General features: G+C 47.0%; 1 protein-coding gene across 1 annotated transcript in view; it reads left to right on the top strand.

Moving 5' to 3' along the window:
- Positions 1 to 15,357, top strand: part of Kif5c (kinesin family member 5C) — a 158,126-nt gene that overhangs the window by 115,685 nt on the left and 27,084 nt on the right. Inside the window, exons 16-21 of the mRNA XM_021184624.3 lie at positions 2,330 to 2,518; positions 5,971 to 6,088; positions 8,216 to 8,292; positions 8,834 to 8,943; positions 11,271 to 11,372; positions 11,589 to 11,649. Of these exons, the coding sequence (XP_021040283.1) occupies positions 2,330 to 2,518; positions 5,971 to 6,088; positions 8,216 to 8,292; positions 8,834 to 8,943; positions 11,271 to 11,372; positions 11,589 to 11,649 (657 nt within the window). The remainder of the gene's footprint in view (positions 1 to 2,329; positions 2,519 to 5,970; positions 6,089 to 8,215; positions 8,293 to 8,833; positions 8,944 to 11,270; positions 11,373 to 11,588; positions 11,650 to 15,357) is intronic.

Genomic DNA, 15,357 nt, shown 5'->3' with positions numbered 1-15,357 from the left:
CTGCAATGCTCTCACACTGGGGCTCAGCTGGGAGAAGCTGCAGGCCAGGTCTCAGTCCCCACCCTTCCCCAGCCCCCAACCCAATGCAGTGAGAATTCTCTAGCCAAGCAGTACCGAATTGAGAAAGCTTCCAGCTGAAAGAGGCAGCTAGCAGGGGCTGAAAGAGTAAACCACACTTAATTATGTGTAACAGGAGGAGGCTGAGCCTTGTTACTCAGGGTCATCTGCATCACCTGGGGCTAATTAGCAATTTAGACCCCAGGCTGACCTCAGACATACTGAATCGGACTCTGTGTTTTAACAAGATGATTCGTGGCTTATTAAAGTTAGAAAACCCAATTTTGTTTCATTGCAGTGGCTCCACAATCCACAGGACCCGACTGTTGTGTTTCCTCTCTGCCCATCCTTAGCTACTTTCATTTTCATATCTTTACGCTTTTGCCTCACGTACCAAGATCACTGCTGTAACACCAGCTGTCAAGTCTTTATTCATTTACATCCAGTGTACTGTATCACTAACCACTTTTATCCAGGAGAGGGGACTATATACCAGAAATTCCCAATCTATGTAGCCTTAGGGCAGCTGCAAGGCAACAGTTTCAGGCCCTGCCAGGTTAAGCTTTTAAGTCCCAGCTCGGCTGGTCTGTGCTTGACGGTTAATGTTTAGAGCCACATGTTGCTGTTGAGCAGTGTAGTTCTGACCTGGGGCTGATTAAAGGCTCGCAGGACCTCATGGAGCTGATTTGTGGGGCGTTGGCACCTCTTGCTGATAACAATAAGAAAAGGTATTTTTATGCTAAGATCTTACACTGAGCTGAGGAACACATTAGTGAATGCAAAGCCTGTCTGCTTTGCGCCATTAAAGGTCCTTCTTGCCGGAAATCATAAGTATGATGGGAGGATTTTTAAATACTTAATTGCATGCTTTGGGATTATTTTTAGGTTCCAGACACTAGATGCCCTAGTTAATTTCATCGATGACTCTCACTTATAGATCACAGTATTCTCAGAGAGCCTCCTTCCATGCTGGACCAATGACAAAGGCTGCCAGTGTATCTGTGCTGTTACATTATGGGAGGGATGGAATGGGGAGCAGTATCGGGAGGCAAATCTCAGTCACAAACCCAACTTACATTTAGCAAGGGCCTCCATGATGGGGACTCACAGCTGATAATTGTAGCTTTTCTTGCTGTTCACTTAGTATTGTGCTGCAGTCATTGTTAGGTATTATTGAATTCTTATATGGTTAAAAATCACAATACAGGCACACAAAACTACTTCATGTTTGCTACCAATATTTAGGGCTCATACCCAATATCATTTTCTCTCAGCTCTCAAATGTTTACACAGAAAAATATGTGACTTAATGACAGCAGTGATAACGTTTGAAGAGGTGGGAGGGGTAGAGAGGAGACTGGTGGGAGGACACCGAACATCAGAAATTGCTGGCTTTCCTGGGCTAGATTCTGCTGGGACATAGTCTTCCTAAGGTGCAAGGCTGCCCTCTGGTGGTTAAACATAGTGCACACAAAGCTACTTTTCTGTATGGTTCAGCTTGTATACCATGCATCTTAGCAGATGGGTCTAACCCAATACCTTGTCTCCATTTTTGTTTTCCAGTGGAGTTCTGAAAGTTAGAAGCCAGATATACCTCATTCAGGAATTCTGTCAGAACCATCTCTTGTCAATGTTAACTTAGGCTTGTTCTTAGATATCTTATTAGGTAGGTTACTGTCTACTTGGAAGGGCAGCTCCAAAAAGGCAAAGGAAAAGATGGGTAGCCGCAGATGGCTAAGCATGGAAATCTTCACATGAGGAGGCACTGGGCAATTGGTGCGTTCTCTGGCATTAGAGGTTCTGTTTGAAGAGTGTGGCAAAAGTCTTTTATAGTCCAGCCATTGCACGTAGACATCAGGCTCCTCACCACTACGGAAAGTGTGGAGAAGAGAATTGCAGGGCTGGGTGGAACTTCTCTACAGGCGAGATTATGAAGGGCCCCCACTAGGGACATTGGGTCACCGTTGTAGACATGCAGGGTGAGGCTTCTGAGGAGGGTTCTCCTTTATAAATTCTTCAGTAGTTTTTCTTTTTGTATCATCCTTTCTATCCTTAAATCGGTTATAAGGAAGTATATGGTTAACAGAGGAGCATGTTTGATGTGGGTTTTGATGGGAACTCTTTTGTGTGCAATCTCTGAGGACTTGATGGTGACTTCGACATGTATGTTTTTGGCTTCCCCTGTGGCTACAATGTTTGCCCAAAAGCTAGGGCTGTCTCAGGGACCCATGGTCAGGGTTCACAAACCTCTGATGTGTCCTTCTGTGCTCAGCTGGCAGATGTGAACGGGGTCATTGAGGAGGAGTTCACCATGGCACGCCTGTACATTAGCAAGATGAAGTCGGAGGTCAAGTCTCTCGTGAACCGCAGCAAGCAGCTGGAGAGTGCCCAGATGGACTCTAACAGGAAGATGAATGCCAGTGAGCGCGAGCTGGCAGCGTGCCAGTTGCTTATCTCACAGGTAGGCTATCCATTTGATCCTGTCCACGAGCATCCACTGAGGTCTGCCCCTGGCCCGGTGCCCTTCTCGGGGTTAATAGTGCGTACTAGGGAGAGCCAGTGCACTCGGCCTTATATGAGTGGACCTTAAGATAGCCCACAGTCCTGTTGTGTTTCTGAAACACAGATTCTACTCTGTAGCTGGGATTATCCTTGAACTCATCCTCCTCCTGTAGTGGGATGGTCTGATGCTGCTTGTAGTCTAAGATTAGTCTTGAACTCTTTTCTCAGCCCCACCCCTCACCCCCTACTCGAATATGGGTGATTGGTGTGAATTACCAAGCCTGGTCTCTGGGTTTATCCTTAAACCTAGATTTTGTTGTGTAAATTACACAAATCCCTCAAGGCTTCTGTCTTCAAAGTATCTCTATTTCTCTGCCCACTCATGGGTGACTTTGTAGTTGAGCATATATGATGTATCTTTAAGTCTCCTATTAGCTCGGGAAGATTCCTACATCTGTAAATCCCTACCATGGGAACAGTATAAGATGTATGGGTAGAAACTACGCTTGGTGGTGGTGGCAGGTGCTGTTGCACTGTTTTTCACATGTACACACAACATAACCATTTCATGTGCATTTTCTTGCATGATCTTTAAAAAGTTTTGTAGGGAGATTTTATTTATTTATTTATTTATTTATTTTTCAAATAAAGGTATGATTGTGATTAAATACTTTGCCAAATACACGATGGTAAAGTCTGGGTTTCTCAAGCTCAGGGCATGTGTCCTTGATGAGTTAACAAGCCAGCTCTTTCCCCATTGGAATGGCGTTTCCCTCTCAGGAAGGTAGCTCAGAGGACCATGGGACAGTTCTGGGCTGCACGGACATGTAAGCTTACATTTGGGTTTGAGATTTCCGAAACTGTACCAGTGTGTACTGTTCACCACCTCATACCTGAGTCGTTTGGGGAAATGGGTACCAGTGTGGACTGGCATGTCTAACAGTGCCAAGCGGGAGGGCATCAGATTGTGCTATGGCTTTAAACGTATTATGCAGTAACAGAAAGAGCTCCAACTTACTTGTCTAAAATGGATTCTATGGGTTGTTTTTATATTAAGTGAAATATTATTTAAAGGGCTATTTCGTGCTGGTATGTGGTAGAATGTTGATAAACATGATGAGATATAATTTAGCAATCCTTTTGAAAACACTGGTAAAATATAAAACCAGGAAAAATAATACCTATTTGGTGTTCTATATGTGTGAGCTCAATATAGGTGTGCTCACATGTATGTGCACATGTGGAGACCAAAGGCTGACTTTGGGTGCTTTCTTCTGCTGCTTTTCCTGACTGCTATATATGCTCATGATGATGAGTCTAGTGCTTGTGTTTTGGCTAGACTGGCCAACAATCCTCTGGAACCCACCTGTCTTTGTCCGTCCTCAGTACTGGGGCTGTAGGCAAACGCCAACACTGTCAGCTTTTATATGCCTTCTGGAGATTCAGATGTAGGCCATTATGTTTGTGCAGAAGGCTACTCTTTGTACATTTCCCTAACCCGGAAGTATCATTTGGTCCAGTAATTTTATATATACTATTTTTCATTGGTAATGGAGATGACATTTTTAAATGTCATATGGCGTTATAATTTTCTGATTAAAATATTAAAAGCTTACAGGGAAACTACTGGATGCACTATTATTTGACATTATTGTACAATACATTACCCAAATACCTGTTAATAGACAAATGATGAAGTTATGTGGAACAATATTACATAACACTGACAAAAATCCATAAAAATTGGGCATTTGGAAAGTGTAATTATATAAAATAAGGTAAAACAAAAACAGAGCTTACACATACACACACACATACACGCCTCTTAATTTGTAAGCTGGTATGTTTTTTTATAACTATATTGTCATTAGCAACAAGAACTTTTTTTTTTAATTTGCAGCAAGACATGTTTATAATTTATAAAACCTGAGAGGAAAGTACAGCCCAACTCTAGTCTCTAGGTCACCTCTGAGACTATGGCGTGAGCTAGGGGGCTGTTCCTACTCCCAACAGATGGGGACTGAAGTCAGCCATAGGCAGAGCCCAGCCCTTTCTCTGTCCAGCTGGACAGAGCAGCTCCATGCCCAAATCCCGCCTGCACACCGTACCCTGCCAGGACTACTTGGATCAGGTTAGCTGTGCCCTGTGTGGGTGAGCGAGGAGGAGACGGTACAGCCTGCAGAGTCCGTAGACAAGGGCATGACTCAGTCTGCAGAGCTCAAAGTACTCCCTAGACAAGGACGCAGGCTGTGGATGCTGCTCACTGGAGCCAGTGCAGCCAGGGAGAGGGGGAGCAGCACTCACTCTCAAGTGTGGGGTCCCCGGCCTTGGGGTGATACTGACTGGTGTATGAGAGCTAGGATGCTTCGGAAGTCGGGAAAGCCTTCCTAAGTTAGCAGCCAGTGCACTCCCCACTCTGCCACAATACAGAAAGCCATTGACTCAGCCTTTGCTTCGGTCAGAAACCTTGCCTCTTCCTTTTCTGGTGTGGTTTATGAAAACTAAGAGTTTTCCTCACTGAAATTCTCCCTTCTTTGTTCATATCGTATCCCTTCCAAAGCTCTTCCAACTGGGTTGCCGAGGAGTAGTTAGATACTGGGATTCATTCGACTGGGTCGTCCTGCCCAGACCTGAGTCCCCAGATCTAGGGGGAGCAGTCTGCATATTCCATCTGTCTAGAAGTCACATGATGCCTGTTCAGCCCCTGAGCTCCCACCCATTTCTTGACTCATTCCACTGGTGTTTATTAAGTATCTATACTGTCATGAGCAAAAAGCCAGTGATGTTAAACAGAAGCCAGGGGCTGTGAGAAAATGACAAAACCTAGTAAGGAGTCACCCAGGGCATCGTGTGCGTGTGTGGAGGGAGGGTACAGGCAGAGAGGAAACCTTAAGGTGCAAAGTCTCTAATGACCAGAGTTGAACTGTCTCTGAGGGACAGACGAAGAGCAGATGTGCTGTTTGAATCTATAGGTACGTGTCCAAAGAGAGAGGCCTTCAGTCCTGGATGTTCCTCCTCCTCCTCCTCCTCCCCCTGATGCTCCCTTCGAATCCAGACCATTGCTGACACTGGGCAGGTGCTCTAATAGGGAGCTACACCATTAGCTCGGGAGCTTTTACCACGAGGAAGGAAACCAGGGCGGGCTTTGGTCTCCATGTGGGACAAGTGGGAAAGCACAAGGACATGGCCACGCAGCATCTGGAAGCATCTGGCAGCGAGCTGCAGAGTACATGGGAGAGACAGAGAGCTCCCTTGGTCCTCAGTTCTGAGTCCCAGGCAAAGGACGAAATGTTGTGCCATTCCTTGGGGCGGTCTCTAACATGTCTTTTCCAGTTGGACAGCTCCAGACGAGCCGAGATAATCAGATGCTAGGTCCTCACCTTTCCTTCTGCTCTGTCTTCTTCTTCAAAGCATGAAGCCAAGATCAAGTCTCTGACAGACTACATGCAGAACATGGAACAGAAGAGGCGGCAGCTGGAAGAGTCCCAGGACTCCCTCAGCGAGGAACTGGCCAAGCTCCGGGCCCAGGGTAAATACTGACTCCTTTGCTGCTGTCAGACACTTGGCCTGAGCCAGTCTGGAGCTGGCTGAGGTCTGATGTTTAGTTTTGTTCAGCTACAGCGTTTCTGGGAACTGCAGCATAACGGAAAGAAACACATGTTACCCCACTGTGTGTCTGCTGCCTCCCAGCTTTCCTCTGTCCACCCAGCTGACTGGGCCAGCATCCTCTCCTTCCAACCCCATTGGCCTCTTGCTCTGCAAAGCTTGTCCCTGGGCTTGTCAGATATGTCTCTGGTGCTGCTTATTTCTGTTCTGATTGCCTTGGAACAACCTAGTTAGTGATTGTGGCTAAATCAGTATTATTGAGGGGTCTCACTGCCGTCTTCTCTGGACTGGTCACTCTGCTGTGTCCCAGGGGTGATTCTGAAATGCAAATTCTGTCTTATGGGGAACCCTATAGGTTGTGCCCTTCCTCAGGATTCTGTACTTGGACTAAGTGCTAGGCTTTTGAACAAGTTCTTCTCTTAGCTGTGTGGTACCTGACACACAGGAAACACTTAATAAATCCGAGTAAACATAAGCAAATATTGAGTGGCCATCAGGAATGCAGAAACCAGGACAGGGTTTAAGAACATTGCAGTGTGCAGAATGAGAGCAGTCACACAGATTGAAGGCTGAAATGAAGATCAGTTCTTTATAGAACAATGTGATAATTGTAACAGTTCTTCAGGCCATTTGAGCCTCCAATTTTAAGCATTTATTGCAGAGTTTGATTTTATATTTTTAAAGATGATGACGATGATGATGATGTGTGTAGGTGCCTGAGGGAGCCAGAAGAGGGTGTTCAGTGCCCTGTAGGTGGAATTATTGGCATTTGTGAGCTACCTGATATGAATGTTGAGACCTAAACTCTGTCCTCTGGAAGAACATCAAGTGTTCTTAAATACTAAGCCATTTTCCCAGTCCCTCATCACAAAGCTTTAGATCAGAAAAGCATAAGCAAGAATGCAGAGAAGAGGAGAAAAGAAAACCACCTAAAATATCTAAAAGTTCAGTAGACTTTAATAGGTTATTAGTCTTCATGTCTGAGACAGCACGTGTGTGTGTGTGTGTGTGTGTGTGTGTATGTGTGTGTCCATGGTTATGACAGTGTTAGGGATAAAATCTTTATTGCAGTTACTAAAGATAAATGGATCCTGTATTCTTAGAAATTAATATTTAAAAATAAAATCACTCTGATGAGCAGTGGGATTGATGATGTTATTATTTCATTCCTTTTATTTTCATTTCAAGCTATTTATTGGATAAATACATGCTGCATCAGGTCTAAAGGCAAATTAAGAAGAAAGGGCCCTGCCATAGCTTTGTAACATTTTATTTTTGTGGTAAGGAATGGATTTTGGAGTAAAGCATGCCACCTAATACTGGACAAAAAAAAAAAAAAAAAAAAAAAAAAGCATTCATTTTCCCGTCTTGCATATATTTGCTGCAATGGGGACACTGTAATAGAAATGTAAACAGAAAAGGCCTGAAATAAAGTAAAATAGACTAGAGAAATGATGAATCGGATGTCAATGCCCAAACGACATTTGCTCCCCACCCCACCTACCAGTACACAGCTCGATGCCCTTGCACACATGCTCAGGGAACCCCATGAGCACAGAGACAGGAGTGCTGGTCACAGCCCTGCCCACCTGGGGCCCCCTGGTGAATCCAGAAAGTGTTAGAGTTTATTTGTTTCCCTAGTTTTCATCTTTAGGTTGTTTTCCTGCTCCAGATTCTTAGAAAATCAACAGCTACTCCTGGGAGGTAAATTAACTCCTTGTGGAATCCTCGAGGTGACATGAATCCAGATGTCACCTCAAGCTCACAGGGGCTTTATAATCTGCACCCTCAGGGCTGGCTCCCAGAGGCCAGGTGGGTCTGCCTGCTTCCAGGCAACCCCTTCCTTTCCCTAGGGATGCAATCCACTCGGTGTCCCAAGTACTAAGACAGGCCAAAGGAAGTCAACCCAAGATGTTGGGTGTTTGCCAGGCTCCCCCTACTCCGTGCTGGCATTTGCACTGTGCTGTTATGGTTTTGTTTTCTGAATTTTTGCTTCGGGGTACAAGCCCTGCAAGTTAAAACTCCAGTCACTTTTTACTGTTTGAAACAGAAAAAATGCACGAAGTCAGTTTCCAAGATAAGGAAAAGGAGCACCTGACGAGGCTGCAGGATGCTGAGGAGGTGAAGGTGAGTGTGTGCACATCTGGAATCAGCTGTCCCCAGACCTGTGCATGTCAGTCAGACAGGGAGAATGGGACCCATGACTGGGCCTTCCATGCAGCTGGGCCTGATGTAGCGGCAAGATGCTGATGGGACTGTGCAGGAAGCCAGAAGTGTCTCTGCATACATCTACCCTGCACTAATGTCTTTGTGCTTCCAGCTCCTGAAGGGGTTAAGTGACTTGTCTGGAGTCACCCAGGTAGTAAGAAAGCTGTGTTCTGACTGGCCTGACTGGGAAAATCACGGGTCTCAGATGAGAGGGGGTAGAAGGGCAAAGGCAGACTTTCTGTGCATCGTTGGGCTGGTTTGCCTCTGGGGCCCACTCAGTTTTGTGACAGATCCATGGGCTTTGCTGTACAAATGAAGCAAGGCTTGGGCACACGAGCCAGAATCACCCTTAATTTGGGGGTTTAACATCTGAGGGAGGTAGATAGGGATCCAGGGCTTGTCACTGAGGGGGCAGAGTGCCGACTAGTTGATGCCACATTTCTCCTGGCCTGGCTTGCAGAAAGCTCTGGAGCAGCAGATGGAGAGTCACCGGGAAGCGCACCAAAAGCAGCTGTCCAGACTTCGCGATGAGATTGAGGAGAAGCAGAGAATCATTGACGAGATTCGGGAGTGAGTGGGCTGGGGGGCTCATGGGATACAGGCGGGCACGGGCAAGCCTTTGGTGACAGACTTAAAGGACATGGCTTTTGGCCAGGGCCCCTTGTCTCTGTGCTTGGACTCTGGGTTCTGCCCGGGTGGTGCTGCCTCTGAGGTCTGTTCTCCCATCTGGAGCCCAGTCCTCCCCCCCCGTCCCCCCCAGTGCTCTGGTACAGCAGGTGGCATGCAAAGACAGCTGCCCCTTCATATCAGTCCAGCCAGTTCAGGGCTGACTCAGCTTGGAAGATACACACCCAGGAGCCGGAAAGACTAAATGAATGTATGAAGGAAAAAAAAAAAACCCAAACAAAAACCCACAAGACTATTCCTCCTCCAGGAATTAATAAACACTCCAGAGAAGCAGTTTGGCTTTGTGGCCTCTTCAGCCCAACAGATTATGCACCTGTAGCCACCTGGTCACCTGTGTGTACATCTCAAAGACCTGTGCCAGTATGAGTCTGTGCGTGATAGATGGCAATAAACCCTTCCTGCTGCTATCGGGATGACATCATTGCAACTTACTTCTGGATGCTGCCTTGTGACCACATCCTGCCTTCTCAGAGTCCTTGGGGAGCCCCCTGCTCCACAGTACCCTTTCCTTTTCTGTAGCACAAGTCCCCCGGTTACAAAACTTGCTTCTGGGGGGGATCTTATTCTAGGGTTCTTTATACTCTTTACATAGTAGATCTTCTTGGCAGTCTCTGAACCCCTTTGCAGAACAGCCTTTTAAATGCTCCCCTAAAAGGCATACTACTATAACGAAAATATGTATACTGAAGAGAATTTCACCCACTGCCCCTCCCTCCCCAACTAGGGCAAGACCCTCTCCACTACCCCTCCTACCACCCTCCCACCATCACCACTGCTTCTTTCTATAGATGAAGAATTAGATATAGGAAGCAAGGTTGAATTATTTACTTAAGGTCACACGGCTAAATAGGAATCAGACTGGAGCTAAGCGTTTAATTCTCCAGGCTACTGATCCAAATCTTTTCAGAGTATGTGAGCTGCTTGCAAGAGCATTTGCATCTTGAAGAAGAGGAGGAGGGAAGTGGGAGTCTAGCTGGTGTGCTGGCTCTGTGCAGCCTGTCTGAGGACAGGCCTCTGCATGCCCTGTCCCCACCCCTTCTACGCCTTCCCATTCCAACACCCCTTGAGCTTCTCCTGGACACAATTCTGATTAATATCCCTCAAGACATTGTTCTGAAAGAGAAGGAAAGAAAGAAAGGGAGATAGCGAGAACATAATATAAGTCAGTACATGAGTTCCTTGTGGGAGCTTTCTAGACTTGGGCTCTTGGTGCTTCTGGCTTCCTTCACACAGTCTTGTGGTCTCAGCCTCTCGAAGGACTTTATGAGCACTGGCGTGGGGCAGAAGTGGAATAGACCCTCCTGTCTTAGAATTTTTGTTGCTGGAGAAAACACCATGACCAACAGCATCTTGGGGAGGAAAGGATCTATTTCAAGTTAAACAGTTGACAGTTCATCATCCAGGGAAGTGAGGACAGGAACTTAGGACAGAGGCTCTGGAGGGGTGCTGCTTACTGCCTTGCTCCTCATGGCTTGCTCAGCCTGCGTTCTTACAGCACCCAGTACCACCAGCCCAGGGATGGCACCTCTTCGGAGAGCTTGTTCCTACCATAGCATTTATCAATAATAACAATAAAATACTGCAGACTTGCCTTCAGGCAGATCTTGTGGCGGCAGTTCCTCAATTGAGAGCCCTCTTCCCAAATGACTTCATGCCAAATTGACATAAATTTGACCAGCACAGCCAGATGCTGACTTTCTGTCTCCACAAAACCGTAGTCCAAGGGCTGCCCCCATGTCGGCTGCCGTCCTCCATGGAAGACAGCTTCCGACACTTGTGGGGGGATGGTGTTGAATGGCCAAATAGTTACTGAGTATACAGCTGTTCTCTGAGTGTGTATAGCAGCAGAGTGTATATAACAGGGCTCGTTTTCTCTCTCTCCCTCTCCCTCCCTCCCTCCTCTCTATGTTCAAGCATCATCTTTTCTCCAATGTCATTATATCCCCACAGAGCCCTTGCACACAAACAAACTATAAATACAACCGCAAAGCCTTTGTTTCATTTCATGCTTCCGAGCTGCTCCCCAGAAATTAGTTTTCACTCGGGCAGAGAAGAAGCTGTGAAGTTGTTCTCTGATCCCTCAAAATCCTCCGGAATTGTTGCCTTTATTGCCCAGAACTAATGGGGCTGGAAGAGAACCAGTGCTTTCGGCGGATGACTCAGAAGTTCAAGCTGACCTGGAATATATTGCTTTTTCCTCTCAATTTCAGTTTGAATCAGAAACTGCAACTGGAACAGGAGAGGCTCAGCTCTGATTATAACAAGCTGAAAATAGAGGACCAGGAGAGAGAAGTGAAACTGGAGAAGCTCCTGTGAGTGCCTTAACCCTTCCCTGACTTGTCACCCCCCCCCCCCCCCCAGGACCAGCCCTAGTGGAGCCCTGGAGACTCCTGCTGTTAAAAGCAGCAGTGGCTTGGGCTGTTCTCTGCCTAGCCTTCCTTGCTGAGGTATGCCTGAGGTGCAAACTGCATCTGCTCCAATTCTGGTGCTGCTGCCTCAGTGGCTCACGATTCCTTTCTGTCTCTCAGATTGCTCAATGACAAAAGGGAGCAAGCCAGGGAGGACCTCAAGGGACTGGAGGAGACTGTGGTGAGTCACTCCCCAACCCAGCTCACTCCCAGAGGCCTGATTTGTTTGTCATCTACTGAATTGTCTAATCTAAAATTTTATCTGCACACACCCTTTCCTGTAGAGCATTTAGACTAAGCATTCGGTGGCAGACTGGGATTTGTAGAATTACTTCTTAACAGAATTAATCCATTGGATACTTAGTCAGTTATTAGTGTTGTAATCCTGAGATACTTGAATAAGAATTGAGCTCCATCGTAAAGCAGTGTCTGCACTTTGTGACTCCACTCCACTCTGAACAGATATTTAGCGAGCATGGAGGCAGGCCCTTGTCCTGATGGCTGATCAGTACACACTGTAGAGAGGTCTTGTCCTCTAGGTGCTGAGCAGAGGGGAGGAACAGGAGCAGTGACTTGTGGCAGCAACAGGGACATCAGTGTGCAACTGGGTGATGCGGGTGGGGGGGGGGTGGGGGGGGCGGGTAGAAGGCAGGCTCACGAGGATAGTGCCAGAGTAGGTGCCTTGATGGGGGAGGGGCAGAAAGAAGAGCAGGAGGCTCTGCTTGCCTCTGAAGGGGCTCCGATTTTGAAATTACTGTTGGGTTTCTTTGCTATGCCTATAGCTGCTGGCTTCCCCTGGCAGCTTTGGTTTTGGTGGCTGTGCAGGGTAGCAGCTTGGTCACACGTCACAGCTGTGGCTTATCACAAACCATCCTAACAGTGTTAACACAGTGAAAATGTGTTTAGGCTTGCACACGTTTCAATTCAGCAGTGCCTTCTGGTCCCACTCACGTGTCACGGGAGTCTACGGGACAGAGCCCATCCACAACAACCTGGAGACTCAGACTGTAGGCAGATGGCTACTCCCATCTGGAACTGAGGCTGCATGCCAGCTCCTGGGTCAGTACAAAGTGCTCCTCAGAGAAACGAGGACACAAGCCTTTGGGACAGGGGTCAGATGCCTGTGCTGACAGGAGGTTGGACCTTTCAAGGGTGATGTCTATAGGGAAAACAGACACAAAGCCATGAAGTCACTTCATCTCTATAGTCTAATAGAGCAACGCGTGCATAACTGCATGTTCTTATGGGAGTGCAGAGAAATAGCGAACATTGAAAGGTTACTAGATTCCTGCCCTCCTGGCTGTGTGATAATTCCAAATGTTCTGTGCTTGTGCCCCGTGTGCACCGCTACACCCGTGCACCCATGTTTACCTTCTGTGTCTCTGCTGTCCTCACACAAAGCTGGCACATGCAACTGCACACACAGCTTGTCAGCACGCCACATACTCACTTTTGTGATGTCCTCTGGGCTTGGCCACAGGATCGGATTGTTCATACGGTGTTCATATGTATCCTATACACGCACACACAGCTGCATCTCACTAGTGATTTTTTTTTTATTCAAAAGCATTCTGTTCATTTTACACAAGTTGTTGTGTATTTCAGACCCATACTTGCTTGCCTTTCTCATACTCTCCTCATACGTACAGACCAATATGCACAGATGCTCAGACCTATGCATGTACATTCAGCCCCAGCCACGGCTCACACTCATACACTGCACTCTCATGGGCCCCACCCCACCTCTCACACACACAATCTCTCACATACACTTTCTCACACAAACACCACATATACACACAATGCTCTTTCTGACATATAATACATATTCTTTCACATTTCTCTCTCATACACACACTCCTTCCTATACACAACTCTTCACATATACTGTCTCACACACACATACAATCTCACACACATTTTCTTTTCCACACACTTTCTCATATACACATTTATCTCTCTCTTACACATATACTTTCTCTCTCTCTCTCTCTCTCTCTCTCTCTCTCACATACACACACATACACACACATACACACACACACACTTTCTTACTTTCACTGAGATTCTTTTTCGCACATAGAATCTCTCTCACACACACAATCTCACACACTCTTTTACATACACACCATAATGCGCGCTCTCTCTCTCTCTCACATACACACACATACACACACATACACACACATACACACACACACACACACACACTTTCTTACTTTCACTGAGATTCTTTTTCGCACATAGAATCTCTCTCTCACACACAATCTCACACACTCTTTTACATACACACCATAATGCGCTCTCTCTCTCTCTCTCTCTCTCTCTCTCTCTCTCTCCCTCTCCCTCTCTCCCCTACATGCCCCCGTCTTTCCCCACTCATATCCTGACTTACTCATTTTCTCACACACCTACCCTTTCTTGTTCCTTTCCCTGGGAGTAGGATGAATACAGGCAGCCCCCTTTGCTGTCTTAGGCTCTCGAGTGTGTAGTAAACAGCACGTTTCTTCAGTAGCCTCTGTCACCTACTCAGTTATTCTCCCTCAATCCTTCCCACAAGCTCATTTACTTATTTTCTCAGTAATCTGGCTGTGCCTGCACACACTCGCTCTCACAGGCTGCCCCCCACTTACGGACATGCCCATCCACCCCCCACACAAGGACAGATCCACTGATGTGGTGGCTCCTCTTCCTCTCTCCCTCACCCCTCCCCCCCAAATCCAGGACTAGATTGCTGCAGTGTTTGCTGCTTTAGACTTGAGCGTTTGCCCTCAGCCTTGGATTCCTCCCACGCTGAGCTGTAGATATTCTTCAGAGACAGGCTCTTGCTGTCCTTGGCTGTCCATTCTGTTCTCAAGGCCTCCTGTGCCAGCCTTCCCTGCCTCCTGAGCACGGTGGGGAGGAGTAGGACGCTGCCCACAGACTGGACTCTGAGAACCGCACTCCAGACTGGCCATCTATGCTGTTGTATGCTGATGGCAGGACACTGAGCACTTCCTCCTCATCCCACCTCGTGCCACACGGACTTCCTCTCAGGTGCTAGCCTCACTCTCCGCCATGATAGGAAGCTTACCCTTGAGGTCCTGCATGGAAGTCAGTAGCGTCTTGATGGGAAGAGGCCTGAGGGAAGTTGGAGGTTGTAGAAATAATTATGAATGTGATGGAGGGAAGGTCATTGCTGCAGGGACTCAAGTGACAGCTGCTGAAGGACAGCAGCGTCAGCCACCTTAAATGTGTTGACCGCCCCTGCCAAACGGTTAAAGATGAGAGGAAGGAGCCAGCGCAGGACTCTCAGGTTGCATTTGTGTCCCAAAGCAAGGCCTGGCTCGTGGACACGGGTCAGGACTTCTTGCCTCCCTTTTGCATGGTGGTGCTTTTCATCAGAAAATATCAACTGTGATCACAGAGTGGGCAGAAGTAAGAGATCTGAGGTGGAGGGACAGCATGCAGGGCATTTGTGAACATTAAGGGATGCTAGGACTGAACTCCCTCTGGCAGAGGTGTGGGGCAGGCTGGATACTGGGGAGCACTGACCTGCAGTCTTGGTCCTATGCTGTGACTCGGCTCACTCACAGATGAGACTGTGTGCACATTAGTCATAAGACCAGGCCTGCTTGGCTTCCTGCAGAAACCAATTTACCCCAGCCAAGGATGCAATTGACTTCAGGTGCTTCTTATTTCAGCACAGAATTGGATCTGGTAATAAGGTCTTAAATTAACAGGGAACCTTATTCCAAGGAACTTAGTGTTTCTTTAACTCTGGGTCCTGTTTCAACCTTTTTAATTTAAGCCTGTGTAATTTTCATCCCCTGACATCAGGTCGATTTATACAGATGAAAACATTGAAGATTCTCTGTCTCCTCCTCACTTATAAGGAAATAATTTACAT

This window comes from Mus caroli, unplaced genomic scaffold (assembly GCF_978045245.1).
Source record: "Mus caroli unplaced genomic scaffold, Mus_caroli_1 scaffold_2, whole genome shotgun sequence".
Lineage (NCBI taxonomy): Eukaryota > Metazoa > Chordata > Mammalia > Rodentia > Muridae > Mus > Mus caroli.
This window is presented reverse-complemented; position numbering and strand designations above follow the sequence as displayed.